The sequence below is a fragment of the Parasteatoda tepidariorum genome, chromosome 2 (assembly GCF_982258835.1).
Source record: "Parasteatoda tepidariorum strain Cologne lab strain chromosome 2, Ptep-v5.0, whole genome shotgun sequence".
Classification (NCBI taxonomy): Eukaryota; Metazoa; Arthropoda; class Arachnida; order Araneae; family Theridiidae; genus Parasteatoda; species Parasteatoda tepidariorum.
The window spans coordinates 60,761,412-60,775,285 of record NC_141756.1 but is presented as its reverse complement, the minus strand read 5'-3'; the positions used below and the strand labels follow the sequence as shown (position 1 = coordinate 60,775,285).

At 28.1% G+C, this 13,874-nt stretch overlaps 1 protein-coding gene across 3 annotated transcripts in view; it reads right to left on the bottom strand.

Annotated features, from left to right (window-relative positions):
• Nucleotides 1-13,276, bottom strand: part of LOC107453350 (ATP-dependent translocase ABCB1) — a 71,728-nt gene extending 58,452 nt beyond the window's left edge. For 2 of the 3 annotated variants that reach the window (XR_011636155.2, XM_071177577.2), the window contains exon 1: nt 12,963-13,276. Coding sequence is in view for 2 of the 3 variants with exons in the window: in XM_071177577.2 (XP_071033678.2) it covers nt 12,963-13,120 (158 nt within the window). In the remaining variant the exon portion in view is untranslated. Of the gene's footprint in view, nt 1-350; nt 708-12,962 lie in introns of those variants that run through there. The other variant, XM_071177579.2, reaches the window with a different exon arrangement.
• Nucleotides 13,277-13,874: the final 598 nt, after the last annotated feature.

The window sequence follows — 13,874 nt, the reverse complement described above, 5'->3', positions numbered from 1 at the left end:
CACCTTGAGTGCCGGTTGAGTGCCGGTCTTTTAAACCTAATATTTTTTTACAGTGTACTGGGCCACTGGGCTTGGTATACAACTATGAGTAAATAGTTAAAATCATTTATACGAGAACTAATCAAGTTTAATTTAGGAAGAGAAAATTAATTACGTATCAAAATACAAACAGATCAAAATTTAATGAAGCTACTAAAGAAAGAAGTGTATTTAAAACGCGAATACACAAAAATATACTGCATTTGCATTACAATCATACTTTAGATAACTGATAATTCAATACATTTATCGTAAATATAATTGCAATGTTTTTGCCCTTCTTAACAAAATAACAAAAAACAAATTCTTACAGAATTGTAACCGGATCTTTAGCTTCCAACAAAGGAATTCCACTAGCATCATCTTCATTTTCTAACCTCAGCTGTCTTTCAGAGTCCTTATGATCATTAATCTGCTTCATCTCAGAACAAATTATTTAGTATTCGAATATCGTTCAGAATACACAGCAGCTTATAGAAGAGGCATTCAAAATTAAAAACGCTACTCATTCTGAAATAAACCAGGAATCCATAGCTAATAATAAGCTTCTTTTTGCATCTTGTGTCAATGCCGCGCAATAGCGACCTTGTAGTGAGAAACGCATCATTGCGTTCATTTTGCATCTTTGAAAAAAGAGGTCTGAAAGCGTTCGCTTACCGTTACTGTCTGACTACCGAACAGTGCCATTACAGCCACTTCAAGGCTATTGGTAAATGAAGCTACAGGAGATGACAAGTATTATTTAAGCTTTTTGAAACAGCATTATTTTATTCTTTTCTTATTGTTCATTATGAGTGAAAATCATTTACCATAGATGGTGATATTTTGTTAACAGTGAGGGGCTGTTTATTTATCACTTTATAGCTTCTTTTAGTTGTTTTGTACACTCTCTACTAGAGCAAACGGTTTTAAAAAGTCATTTTAATTGCAAATACAGTCAAACCCCGCTATAGTGAATTTTCAAGGGATCGAAATTTCGGTTCACTATAACCGGGAGTTCATCATATCCGTACTGCAAACAATTTTAACTAATTTTTCCGCCCTTTTATTACACATTATTTAAATATATGATCAATAAAAAGAAGTAGAAAAATGATTAAAAAACAATATTTAGAACAAAAATTGTGTTAACTTTTATTTTTTATTACTTTTTGTCTTGCGTACAAAAATTTTTGGGATGGCCTTTATTTAGGGATGGGAAACTCAGATAGAAGAAGCAAACAAGAAAAAATGCTTATGACTTCATTCCACTCCATAGATGGTTTTAAAAATCGGTATATGTATTTTATGTAAAAAATTTCAAAATTACCATAAAATAAAGAAAAAATTTCAGTCGAAGACAGAAAAAAAGTTCATAGTATCCAATTTTGCTCTCTTTTTTTGGTTCACTATACGTATTCACAAAAGATAATATTATATGTGTATAGTAAGGCACGGGAGCAAACATTTCGTTCACTATATCCGGGAGTTCACTATTAACCATGTTCACTGTCACATTTACACTTAATGTAATGTGACAATTTTAATTTCTAATTTTACTTAACCTTTAATTTTTCTGTAAACGTTATTCTTTTTTTCAATTTGGCAATTTTATTTTTAACTTTCTTGTTGACCTTTCTCACGGTCGTTGCGGTCATCGCACTTCCTGTGGGGAAAGTCAACCAACCCCTCTACTCACGCCTTTCTTTTTCTTCCTTTAATTTTAGGGGGGCTAACTAACCAATCTCTTTACTTTAAATTTCAAAATCTCCGCCTCTTTAAATTTAATTGGTCGTAGTTTTTCCGGTCTACCCCAGTTAAGGAATTTTTAAGTGACTTGGAGCTGATTCTCTGTTGGCTTCTTCCTTGCATGTTCTTTTTTTTCGAGATGCGGACTTCGGTCCGTATCGAGGGATTTCTTTTTACATTTTTTCTTAACTTTTATTTTTAAATTAAATCCATAGCTGTAATAAATTTCTGTAAAATTTAAAATCAACATTTTTATACTTTTAATTTTTTTTAACATATTAAAAAAAAAACCCATCTTGAATTTAAGCTTTCTTTCCATATTTATATTAACCTTTAAATTACTCGTTCTTTTATATTTTATTTTTATCTATGACGCCTTCTGTGTTTTAATTCTCCCGTCACCCATTTCAATAAAATGTCTTTCTTGTGTTGGTAGATGTGGTGAAAGATGTATGTTACTAAATAAAATGATATGCTAATAATTTAATCTTGTGCTGGAGAATTTATTTGCCTCTATTTTCATGATTTATCATATTCTCCTATGTGTGTATGGTGAGTACCCTTTTATTATTGTTTTGGGCATTGTATTCTTGATAATATTGGAAACATCAATTTACTCCATTTATCTTAAATACTTATATCTGGATATAGCATGACCTTGTTTCTTTATCTTTTTGTCTTTAATTATTTTTAGTTTCACCCTTATTCTAAATTCGGTGATACCAAATTATCCAATTTGTTCAAACCTCACACTTTGTGACCCTTTGGACCTATTGGGTTATTGTTATCCCACATTAGCATTGTATTACCACTTTCCTTAACGATCACATTCCCCCCTTAATTCAATTTAATTACCCTTTCATATATTTCGGCCTTAATTATATTTATCACGACGTTTCAATCATTTAACTAATTTTTTAATCATGACTATATCCAATTACTAGTACATATACCAAATATTCCAATCTATTAATTACAATTACACAAATAACTTTACTTTACTTTATACGCACCAATATAAATATTTTTATTTAACTCTTACAAATGGTGCCGTATATTTTTGTTGTGAGGTCCTAGGTTTTATTATGGTGTAATGAATTAAATGAAACAATACGTTTGTTCTTATTTGAATTTTTCTCTATGTGTTTTGCTATTTGATTTGGTAGTGATAAAATTGATATATATATTTATAAGAATGTCATAAAATATTCTCAAAGTGTTTATTGAACTATATCTAACTGTGTATCTAACTATTTAAATAGGCATATTAATATAATATTACAAAAGTGATTTATTTTGTATTTATGTTTAACCTAAAAAAAAAAAATAGGTATACATAAAAAAAAAAAATATATTTTAGCTCCTATCAACTGTAATGTATATTATTTAATAGTGCTAATTTTACAAAACAAGGTGCTTTGGCTATAATCTTTTTTTGCACAATCTAATAAGTTATGTATTTTGTTCTATTATTCTACATTAAATATATTTAATTTTGAACTAAATTAATCAAAGTTTCCATATTGATGGACTGAGTCCCAATTTTTATAAATTTTGTTGTATGCTGGCCATACAAAACTGAAAAGACGTCTTCAGTAAGTTTTCAAAATTGCTACTTTACCCATCATTTGGATCTTTCATTGGAATGGTTCAAAGTTTTTTTTTCAAATTGTTTTCCTATCTCAACGTAAATTTGTTTTTTTTAGATAAAAAAAAGAAATAAAATAAAATAATTATAAATAAAAATACTTACCATAATTGTATTTATACGTGGCTTTGTGTATTTTACGAATTAAAAAAAAATTTCATGTTTAGGTTATTTTGGTTCTACTATCTACTGGCTAAACTCTTCTTTTGGTCAATTTTTCTTAGTTTTTTTTTTTTTTTGCTTTTTTTTTTTTGCAATTTTTTATTATTATTTCTCAATTATCTGTGAATCAATGTTTTGATATAAGATTTGGCAGGCTTATTTGATTGGTTTTGTTTCCTTTTCCCTAATGGTGTATCTGATAATTTAGTGTTTATTTGAATTATTACAAAAAAAAAAAAAAAAAAATTATTTGGGATAGTGATTTTCCTGAATCGTGTCTGGTAATACAGATGCCTCAAAAATTTATTTGGGATTACTTTATTTATATAATTGGGATAAAATATGTCCTGATTGCTCTGGGTAATACCTGAGCTCAACGATTTTTCGGGAATGATATTTTTTTTAAGAGGTTCTTTTTGATGTTAACGTTGGTTAATAGGATAGTATAAATGAAGTACATTGCGTCATTGCAAAAGCCCAGGTTCAAACCCTGGTCCACTGTTAATTAAGGTTTTATTCATTAAGGAATTTTCTTCTTACTTTTTACTTTTTTTTGCTGGTTAATTAAGCCAGAAATTTTTTTTTTGAATTCTCCCTGGTCAAAATAGAACCAGAAGTTAATTTTTATTTTCCTGATCAAAAATGAATCAGAAGGTTATTCCTGGTCAAAGAAACCAGATGATAAATTATGATTTCCTGGTTAAAGAAACCAGATGATATAAAAAAAAAAAAAAATAATAATGATTCAAGTGAATTATTAAATAAATTGAATTGTGTTGATGCTCTATGGAAAAAATCTTCTGCGTAACCTGTTGAATAATTTAAATATACTTACAAATGTAAATGATTTTAATAATTTACCTTCATTATTTTAGAATAAATAATAATTAAGTACCTTTTGAGGTAAAACAATTATTTTTTTGCTTTGTTTAAGAACATTCCTTCATTTGTTAAGTGTATTTAAAAAATTTTTTTTAATTATATGAATATTTTCTTTCGTAAAACAATTTTGTTTGTTACCATCATATTTTTTTTAAAATTTTTATAATAGTACGTTATTTACAAAATCTTTTATAATTAACGATGCTTTAATTATTTAATGACTATTTGTATAAATGAGTAAATATACAAAAGAGGTCACATGTTGAACTATAAAAAAAAAATAAAATAAAAAATAAAATAATAATTATACAAGATTCTTTGTATACATTTTCCTACTCAATTAATATATAAATTGTGTAAACTAAATCTTTAAATGCATCATTAAATTTATATAATAATAATAATCTCAAATTTAATAAATTAATGTCACTACCAATCATTTTTTTTAACTGTGTTTATCATGAATTTTGCGAATTCTTTGTAAATGTGATTGCTATGAATAATATTTAATGTACTTGACCATACACTCTGTCTCTTAAACAATTTAGTTAATCTACTTTCAAATCAATTTCTTATCTTCAATTTTATGTTGTACAGAACTTAAGGTACTTGATATTTCATAATTTTTTTTTGTTTGTTTGATCACAATCAATATTTTTATATTTTGCATAAATTGCAATAATTTAATGAATGTATTTTTATAATTTATCACTTTATCGCAATTACTGATCTTGATACAAAGGTTCTCTTATTAAGCATTTATGTGTTAAATGGACAATTTCCTATTTTATTCCTCATCATTCCATGCTCTGAGAATTTCAAGAAGAAGAATCTCCCCTCTGATGAATAACTTTTGAACCCCCACTTTCAAGTCCCGTTTTGTTGAACTCAACACTTATCTAAGTGTTCAAGGACACTGTCCCGTACGATAAGGTCATGGGGTGAAAGAAAAATCACTGTACATTTAAATTCCCACACTGCATGAATTTCACCACTTGCTCTGGAGTGCATAGACGGATTTTTATTGCATCTTTGACAGGATGGACAGGATGTTGCAGGGATCCTAGTCGATTCCTGTTTCAACTTCTTGGGAATTCCGTTAATTGGGGAAAACACCTGCAGAAGGGAAAGCCTTCCTCACATGCCCAAGGTTGAAGGGAGAGTCCTGTGGAGAAAAGGATCGAATGACGAGATAAGATGGTACTTCTGCCACCTGCTACCGAGAGTGACCATCAGAACCCTGTGTGTCACCTTCAATAAGACAGAGTCAAGAAAATCCCCCCCTCACCCACACTTCCTTAAAAGAAAAGGAAAGATATTTCTCTTATCTTCCTTTTCAAGCTGAGACTTTTTTTGAAAAGATAGACTTATCAATCACACAATAAACTTTGAGACTTTAATGTACAATACTTGTTATTCTCAACTTGCAATTTAATTAATTGCGATCATTTTTTATCAGTAAATGAGATGCTTCTTAGATAAGATGTTCTTTATATTATATGTTAAACCTTATATTCATGAATATGAGAATAATTCTTAATTTATTTTACTCATTTTAAGCACTTAGTTTTGTGTCAGCAATTTGAATGTTATATTGCTAATTAATGAACAATTTTTCTCTTCAATCCTTTTATCACAATATCTTATTAATTTTTATTTTTATTAGAGTGTATGGTTAACATTAATTCGGTTTAGCGTATTTTTGGTTCACATATTTTATGATCAATGAATTTAATGTATGATTATCTCAAACATAGTGCGTTCTACACGACGTTTCCAATCAAAATTTCATAATTATGTTGATATTACTAATTGACAAATTGTTTATTTATTGCAAAATGCAATCGAATTTTACTTTTGATTCCAATTTAATGTTATTATTCCTTTTATGTCATTTTAATTGACATTTATTAGTAATTGTCTTTACATTTTTTTGTTTTATTTGGCCTTATTCGTTTTTTTCTTCCTCGCTTTAGTTGCGTCACAATATGTTTGAGATCCATGTATTAATTTTTTTTAAACTTTCACTGATGTTTCCAATTTGTTGCCCTTAACAATATTTGCTCACCATATAATCACCTGTTATTTACTGTTGATTTAAATTGTTTTTTTTTTTGTGCTTAAATGAACTATTACTGCTGTTTTGTGTTTTTTCGTTCCAGTGTCGTCAAAGAGTTATGTTAACATATCAGATTTTTGCCTGTAACAATTGTTGTTAGCTATGTACAGAAATTCAGTGCTGTGTACAGAAATGGGTGACTCTTTTTCCAATTTTATCTTTTTCTACTTTTACCTTTTATGCTAAGTTTTGAATTTTATTTTATGGTATCTATTTTTATTAAAAAATTTTTTTTATTTTTTCGTTATTTTGAATTTTAGGCAAATTTTTTGTTTCAAACTTTTTGGAACATTTTTTTCTTGTATTGAGGAAAATTCTTATATTTTGATTTTTACTTATTTTTTGTTTGAATTAAAATTTTCTTACGGCTTCGAAAATTTTATAAAAATTTCCGGTCTGTCCGGGTATTGTCACATTTACACTTAATGTAATGTGACAATTTTAATTTCTAATTTTACTTAACCTTTAATTTTTCTGTAAACGTTATTCTTTTTTTCAATTTGGCAATTTTATTTTTAACTTTCTTGTTGACCTTTCTCACGGTCGTTGCGGTCATCGCACTTCCTGTGGGGAAAGTCAACCAACCCCTCTACTCACGCCTTTCTTTTTCTTCCTTTAATTTTAGGGGGGCTAACTAACCAATCTCTTTACTTTAAATTTCAAAATCTCCGCCTCTTTAAATTTAATTGGTCGTAGTTTTTCCGGTCTACCCCAGTTAAGGAATTTTTAAGTGACTTGGAGCTGATTCTCTGTTGGCTTCTTCCTTGCATGTTCTTTTTTTTCGAGATGCGGACTTCGGTCCGTATCGAGGGATTTCTTTTTACATTTTTTCTTAACTTTTATTTTTAAATTAAATCCATAGCTGTAATAAATTTCTGTAAAATTTAAAATCAACATTTTTATACTTTTAATTTTTTTTAACATATTAAAAAAAAAACCCATCTTGAATTTAAGCTTTCTTTCCATATTTATATTAACCTTTAAATTACTCGTTCTTTTATATTTTATTTTTATCTATGACGCCTTCTGTGTTTTAATTCTCCCGTCACCCATTTCAATAAAATGTCTTTCTTGTGTTGGTAGATGTGGTGAAAGATGTATGTTACTAAATAAAATGATATGCTAATAATTTAATCTTGTGCTGGAGAATTTATTTGCCTCTATTTTCATGATTTATCATATTCTCCTATGTGTGTATGGTGAGTACCCTTTTATTATTGTTTTGGGCATTGTATTCTTGATAATATTGGAAACATCAATTTACTCCATTTATCTTAAATACTTATATCTGGATATAGCATGACCTTGTTTCTTTATCTTTTTGTCTTTAATTATTTTTAGTTTCACCCTTATTCTAAATTCGGTGATACCAAATTATCCAATTTGTTCAAACCTCACACTTTGTGACCCTTTGGACCTATTGGGTTATTGTTATCCCACATTAGCATTGTATTACCACTTTCCTTAACGATCACATTCCCCCCTTAATTCAATTTAATTACCCTTTCATATATTTCGGCCTTAATTATATTTATCACGACGTTTCAATCATTTAACTAATTTTTTAATCATGACTATATCCAATTACTAGTACATATACCAAATATTCCAATCTATTAATTACAATTACACAAATAACTTTACTTTACTTTATACGCACCAATATAAATATTTTTATTTAACTCTTACATTCACTATAACGGGGTTTGACTGTAGAAACGTTTATATTTATAAAAATATGAATATATATTTTAAATTCAATTTGATATGAATGTAAGTGGAATTCACTACACATTTTTTTTTATTTCCAACAAAAACTATATTATAAAATTGCATGAAAAAAAAAAAAATTTTTTATGAACATTATTGTTTCAGTATATTATGTTATTTAAAGTGGAGTTTTTCAAAAACCATAGATTAACTCTCTCTAAGCAATAACTCTCCCATACTTACTGGTATCAAATTATACCAAGTTCCCTTTTAAGGAACGCATCATTTATTATTATTATTTCAATGACAAAGTAACTGATATTTTTAAGTTCCTCAGCTTTTCAAGAAACACAGATTAACTCTCTCGAACTGTCAACTCTCCTGCACTTATCGATATCAAATAATACCAGGTTCACTTTCAAGGAATGTTTATTTTTATTACTATTATTTCAATGACGAGGAAACGGATACTTTCAAGTTTATGAGCTTTTCATAAAACAGATATATGTATAGCCCCTGAGAGATTGAGACAAAGAAAATGAAGAACGAAAGAAGAAAAAATTTAATGTGAACATAACGAATATTTTTAAACGAAGGTAAAACTTCCGAATAAGGAAATATTCTACAACGGAAATATGGTATTTGCGTGGAGAGGGATTCCCTGACTTTTTTAAAGTTCATTTCTACCATATATGACGCAGCAAACCATACCAAATATGCTCGTAAAAACAAACAGTTCCATACATGGTTTACAGTTCCATATATGGTTTACAGTTCCATATATAGTTTATATCCATATATGGAACTGTAACATAACAGTTCCATATATGGTTTGCTGGCAAAATATGATTAAAATGGTGATATTATTTTTTAAAAAATACCGAAACAATAGTCATAAGTGCTTGCTTAACTCTTTTAATGCGATGTTTTTTTTATTTATCAATATCCGCACATTTTAGTTTAGTCGCATTTAATTTTGATATCTGACATTAAAAAAATAGCATTTGTTTGTTTACAAAATAGATAAAAACATTAATAAAGAGTTATATGGTTGGTTGGTGTCGTATCCTTTATTGAATCATATTTCATGGTGTGCTTGAATAGTTTTTGTTATTTCTATGGCATTAAAAGAATACAAATCCTCTTCTGTGGGGTAGTTTAAGAGGTGAAGGCCTGCAGCGACTGCAAAAGAGTTATATTAATTCAATTTATGAATCCTAAATATAAATAACTTCTCTGAGAGCATAATGATGGAGTAAAATGTTTGGTACTCTTATTAAAACATTGACTTTTGTATTCTTCGTAAGTGTTTTTTACCTTCAAAAAATTACACAAACCTTTTTCACTTTTTAACAATGAAGGTTGCATACTTTACCCTTTATATATTTAAAGGAACTAAAGTTAATCCAGTCTAGAAGGGTGTAATATGGTCATTTGCTTTCCTTTATATGTAATTTAAGGATTTTCTAACTTTTTATATTGTTTTTTATTGTTAAAATCTGTCTTATAACTGTATTTTGTATAATTTTGAGCATATTTTAGTAAAGATAGCTCACAAATCGTCAAAACTCTGGCATACAAAAAAAAACACTCAGTGTCAAACTGCTAAGTACCCTGCTTTTAAAAATTTTTTAAAAAGTTAAATGACCTCACACATCGGAATTTTCAGGAAAGAATTAGAACAGACAAATGGTGGAGAAACTTATAACCAATGCGTATTATTTTATTTTGCGTGGTGACAAATGAGTTATTCTTTTGAATGAAACTAAATTGGAGATCGTAGACTGATAATTAAAACAATACAACAGTTAAAAGTTAAAGCCCAATATAAGCCAATATATAGTTAAAGCCCAATATACATGAAGTGCAATGTTAGACTTGTACCTATTTACACATCTTAACTTCCTTTTTTTTTTCTCCTTGATAGGACTATTGATTAAGAAATGGAGAGGGTTTGATGGAAGTTAAGAAAGTCATTTTTATTACGAACAGGTTTGCTTTAATGCAGGCGCTGCTTAGTGCGCAGTTTTCTTAATAACAGAAATAAACTTTTTACACGCCTAGTAAAAAATATTAGTGTGTTACTATACAATAAAGAAAATAACAACGAGTAAAAATATTACATTTCGAAAGCAAACGAACTATTTTTTTAGAAAGATAAAACTCTTTCTATAAATCTTATGGAAAATTTTTTACTAAAAAATCGCATGCTCCATCGCTGTTTTCGGTTCTCAATTTAACGATACATTTTGTTTTTAAAGGCAAAAACTGCACTAGGAATTTGAAATTACATAGGTGTGTAGAACAAAATTCAGAGAGTATGGTGCAATAAAAAAAATTAAAGATCAATAAATAGTTCGAGAATTACTAATTAATAAACTTGTTGTAAAAAATATCATGCGATCCGCTCTGCAGCTCACAGGAAAAAAGGAAGGATTCAAAGTTGAAATTTGACATGCTGAATCATAAATAACAAATTGATAAAATTTTCTTACATACAATAAATATAATAAGCTACAAGCAAAATTATCTTTAAAAAAAAATACTGACTTTTAAGGAAATCACACGGTTTTTGAGACAAGCGAGTGGTGGAACTTCCGAGTAATAAAAACATTCCTTGAGAATATCCTGTATTCACACTGTTTGTTTTCTTATCAACGTGTCTATAACATTTAATTTTGTACAAAATTTCTTAAAAGTAAGCAAATCTGTTATATATTTGTGAATAACAATCCTGCTGTTACTCCTCAAAAAATAACTAATTTTACTGAGAATAAACCGAGAATACAATTGACAACGTTCCGAAAAATAAGGATCAATATTCTCTTTCCTAGTATGTCTGACTCATATATATCAAAGTTTAATACTGATAATTTTTAAAACGCTTTCTGGTTATGTGATAGTTATAGGAATAGTTAAAGAAATCTATATTTGAAACTTCTCTCCAGCGTTTCAAATGTTGCGAAAAATATTTTAATTTGCTCGTATCATTAAATTCTTACTCATTATTATACTTTGCTTTATATTTTGATCAGTAAATCTGTCGTTGCAGGCAATCACTTATAAAATATAACATCTAATTATTAATGTCATTTATTTTTTAAATGCTCATTTATTTTTTAAATGAGAGTTTGCAATTTCATCTGTGCTGACTAAGTTTTAAAAAAATTGTTATATAGTATAAAAATTTTTATCACTAATTAAATTTTCATATAAAAAATATTTAGACTAAATGGACTGGAATTTAACCTAAGGAATACTTTCTAATTTGTAAGTTGACGGGATATATTTTTTTAATTTTTATAATATATTTTTCTTCAAATATTTTTTTTTATGATTGGATTTATCTAAACGTTAGCCAGGTAGGGATGAGGGAGAATAAAAACATTTAAAATAAAATAAATGATCAAGAAAAAAAGAGAACTTTTTAAAACATAAAACGTTTTTTAATTTTTCCGAAATTGTATTTCTCTCAAGCCGTAGTGGGCAAAAGGAAAATATCAGAATCAGAATTTTTTTTAAATTCCGTTTATCTAACAGATTTTATTAGTAATCATAGCTGTTTTTCATGATTAAAAAGTACCAAATTATATTTTTTCATGTAATTAAAGCGACCGAAAAAAATACAAAAATATGACATCAGCGTCCCTTTTGCTGCGTGAAAGGGTTAACTAGCGAGAAACATATCTTTGTAAAAATCATTATATTTTTCTCTCAATTTATATTTATGATATTTATCTCTCTACATAAATTTATAAATTTCAGCGAACTGCAATACGTGCCATGAGTTGATACGAAACAATGGCAAAATGTGTGTGCCTAATTCAAAAATTCCCTCTCTTTCTCGTGCGTTTAACGATAAAACTTAGACGTTAGTAATTTTAAAAAAAATAATAAGTAAATAAATAAATATTACTAGGGAAAAGTGTGCAAAAGTGTAAAAAAATATCAATTTTTTGCAAGTATAATAAATAGTTCAGCTCTCTAAGAAAATAAATCCTAATTATTATATGGGTAACCAAATATCTACAAATATATAGTGATTTATACGAAAATAAATAAATGACAAATAGATAAAACTCACACTGACTACATGCAGTAGCAGAGCTCATGTTTTACACAGATTTACATTTTTTCAACTAGTAGCTCTAATTAAATAAAAACTAATTCTGATTTACAATTTTTTTTAAAAAAATTATGTAGGGATATAAAACTGTTGTCGCTAAACAACAATTTTTTTTTCAAAACAGGGAACCTGTATTAAAATTTTTTTTTTCCTTTTTGTTTCAAACTCATCTATAGTATTTTTTTCATAAACAATACGAAAATAATTTATTTTTGGAATTTTAATGAAAAGTGAGGCTGCTTTCTCTCCCACCGATTAAGTATTTCGAGATAAATTATTGACTTCAACTGCGCTTTATAGGAGATCCGTGAGCAAATTTTTCCATAAAAAAAAAAAACAAATTATTTAAGACTTCAGAAGCTGCATTTTTGTCTTCCCGTGCAGTCATAATTTTAAGTTGAATTATTCTATCGAGGAAAAAAAGTCATTAAAAAATATTTACGTTAATCCCACCCTTGTGAATTTCACTTTAGGAATTGAGTGATTCATATTTATTTTTTCTAAACCTAAATAACTTTTTAAACTTTTTAACTTTACAAAGACCTTACTTTTGATTTATACTATCATCTGGTGAAAGCAATGGAATTACACTCGCCGCTTCTTCACTGGAAGTCACCGCTAGATGTCTCTGAGTTGAAATGTCATCCTTGTTCTTTTGCATTTCAGGAAAACACAACACTTTAGAATATTGATTATTTTCAGGCATATTGCAATTTAAACGAGAAATAAGCTTTTACGTTCATGGAAATATCAGAAACGTTTAACTGGTCAGTTTTACAGAGATGAATTACAAAATGGTTGCGTGTCCAGTCGGTTAAAGAACTCACTGCCGGCATTTCATTATTCATGTATTGCATCATCCTGAGAGTTCGTTTACCGCGCATGTGTGGTCTATGAAGGGTTTTATTTTAGGAGTTTCCCACAAGTGGAAGCTTTGGAACGAACAAAATGCGGGCGAAAAGTGCTCATATAATAAATGTCAAGAGTGAAAGCTGTAATAAAAACATTTTTAGAACAAGTTTTTTTTCATCCAGGCCAGCAAAAAAAAAAAAAATCGTATACCTTTTATTTACGGTGAAAACACATGTTGATTCCATGTTGCGCAACTAAATGTTTCTATTTTAATCTAATTTATTCTAATTACTACTATATTCTAAACAATTCCTGCTCCTAAAGCCACCGAGAAGGAAAAATAAGATTTTAGATCTTAAAAAATGGAAAAATTTTAGCTTTTGAAATTGTGCTGTACATGATTTCATTGTGCTAATCAGTACTGTTTTGTTTATTATTTTCTTTTTTACCCTAGTGCAAAAAACAATAGAAAATACTAAAAAATATACTAATGTTAAAATGTAGAAAAACACAGCTATCAAAAGATTTTTTGGTGTATGCTTTTAAATTTAAAATAACGCTAATATGCTTTTCAATAACACTCGTATTTTAAATGAATGATAGAAAAA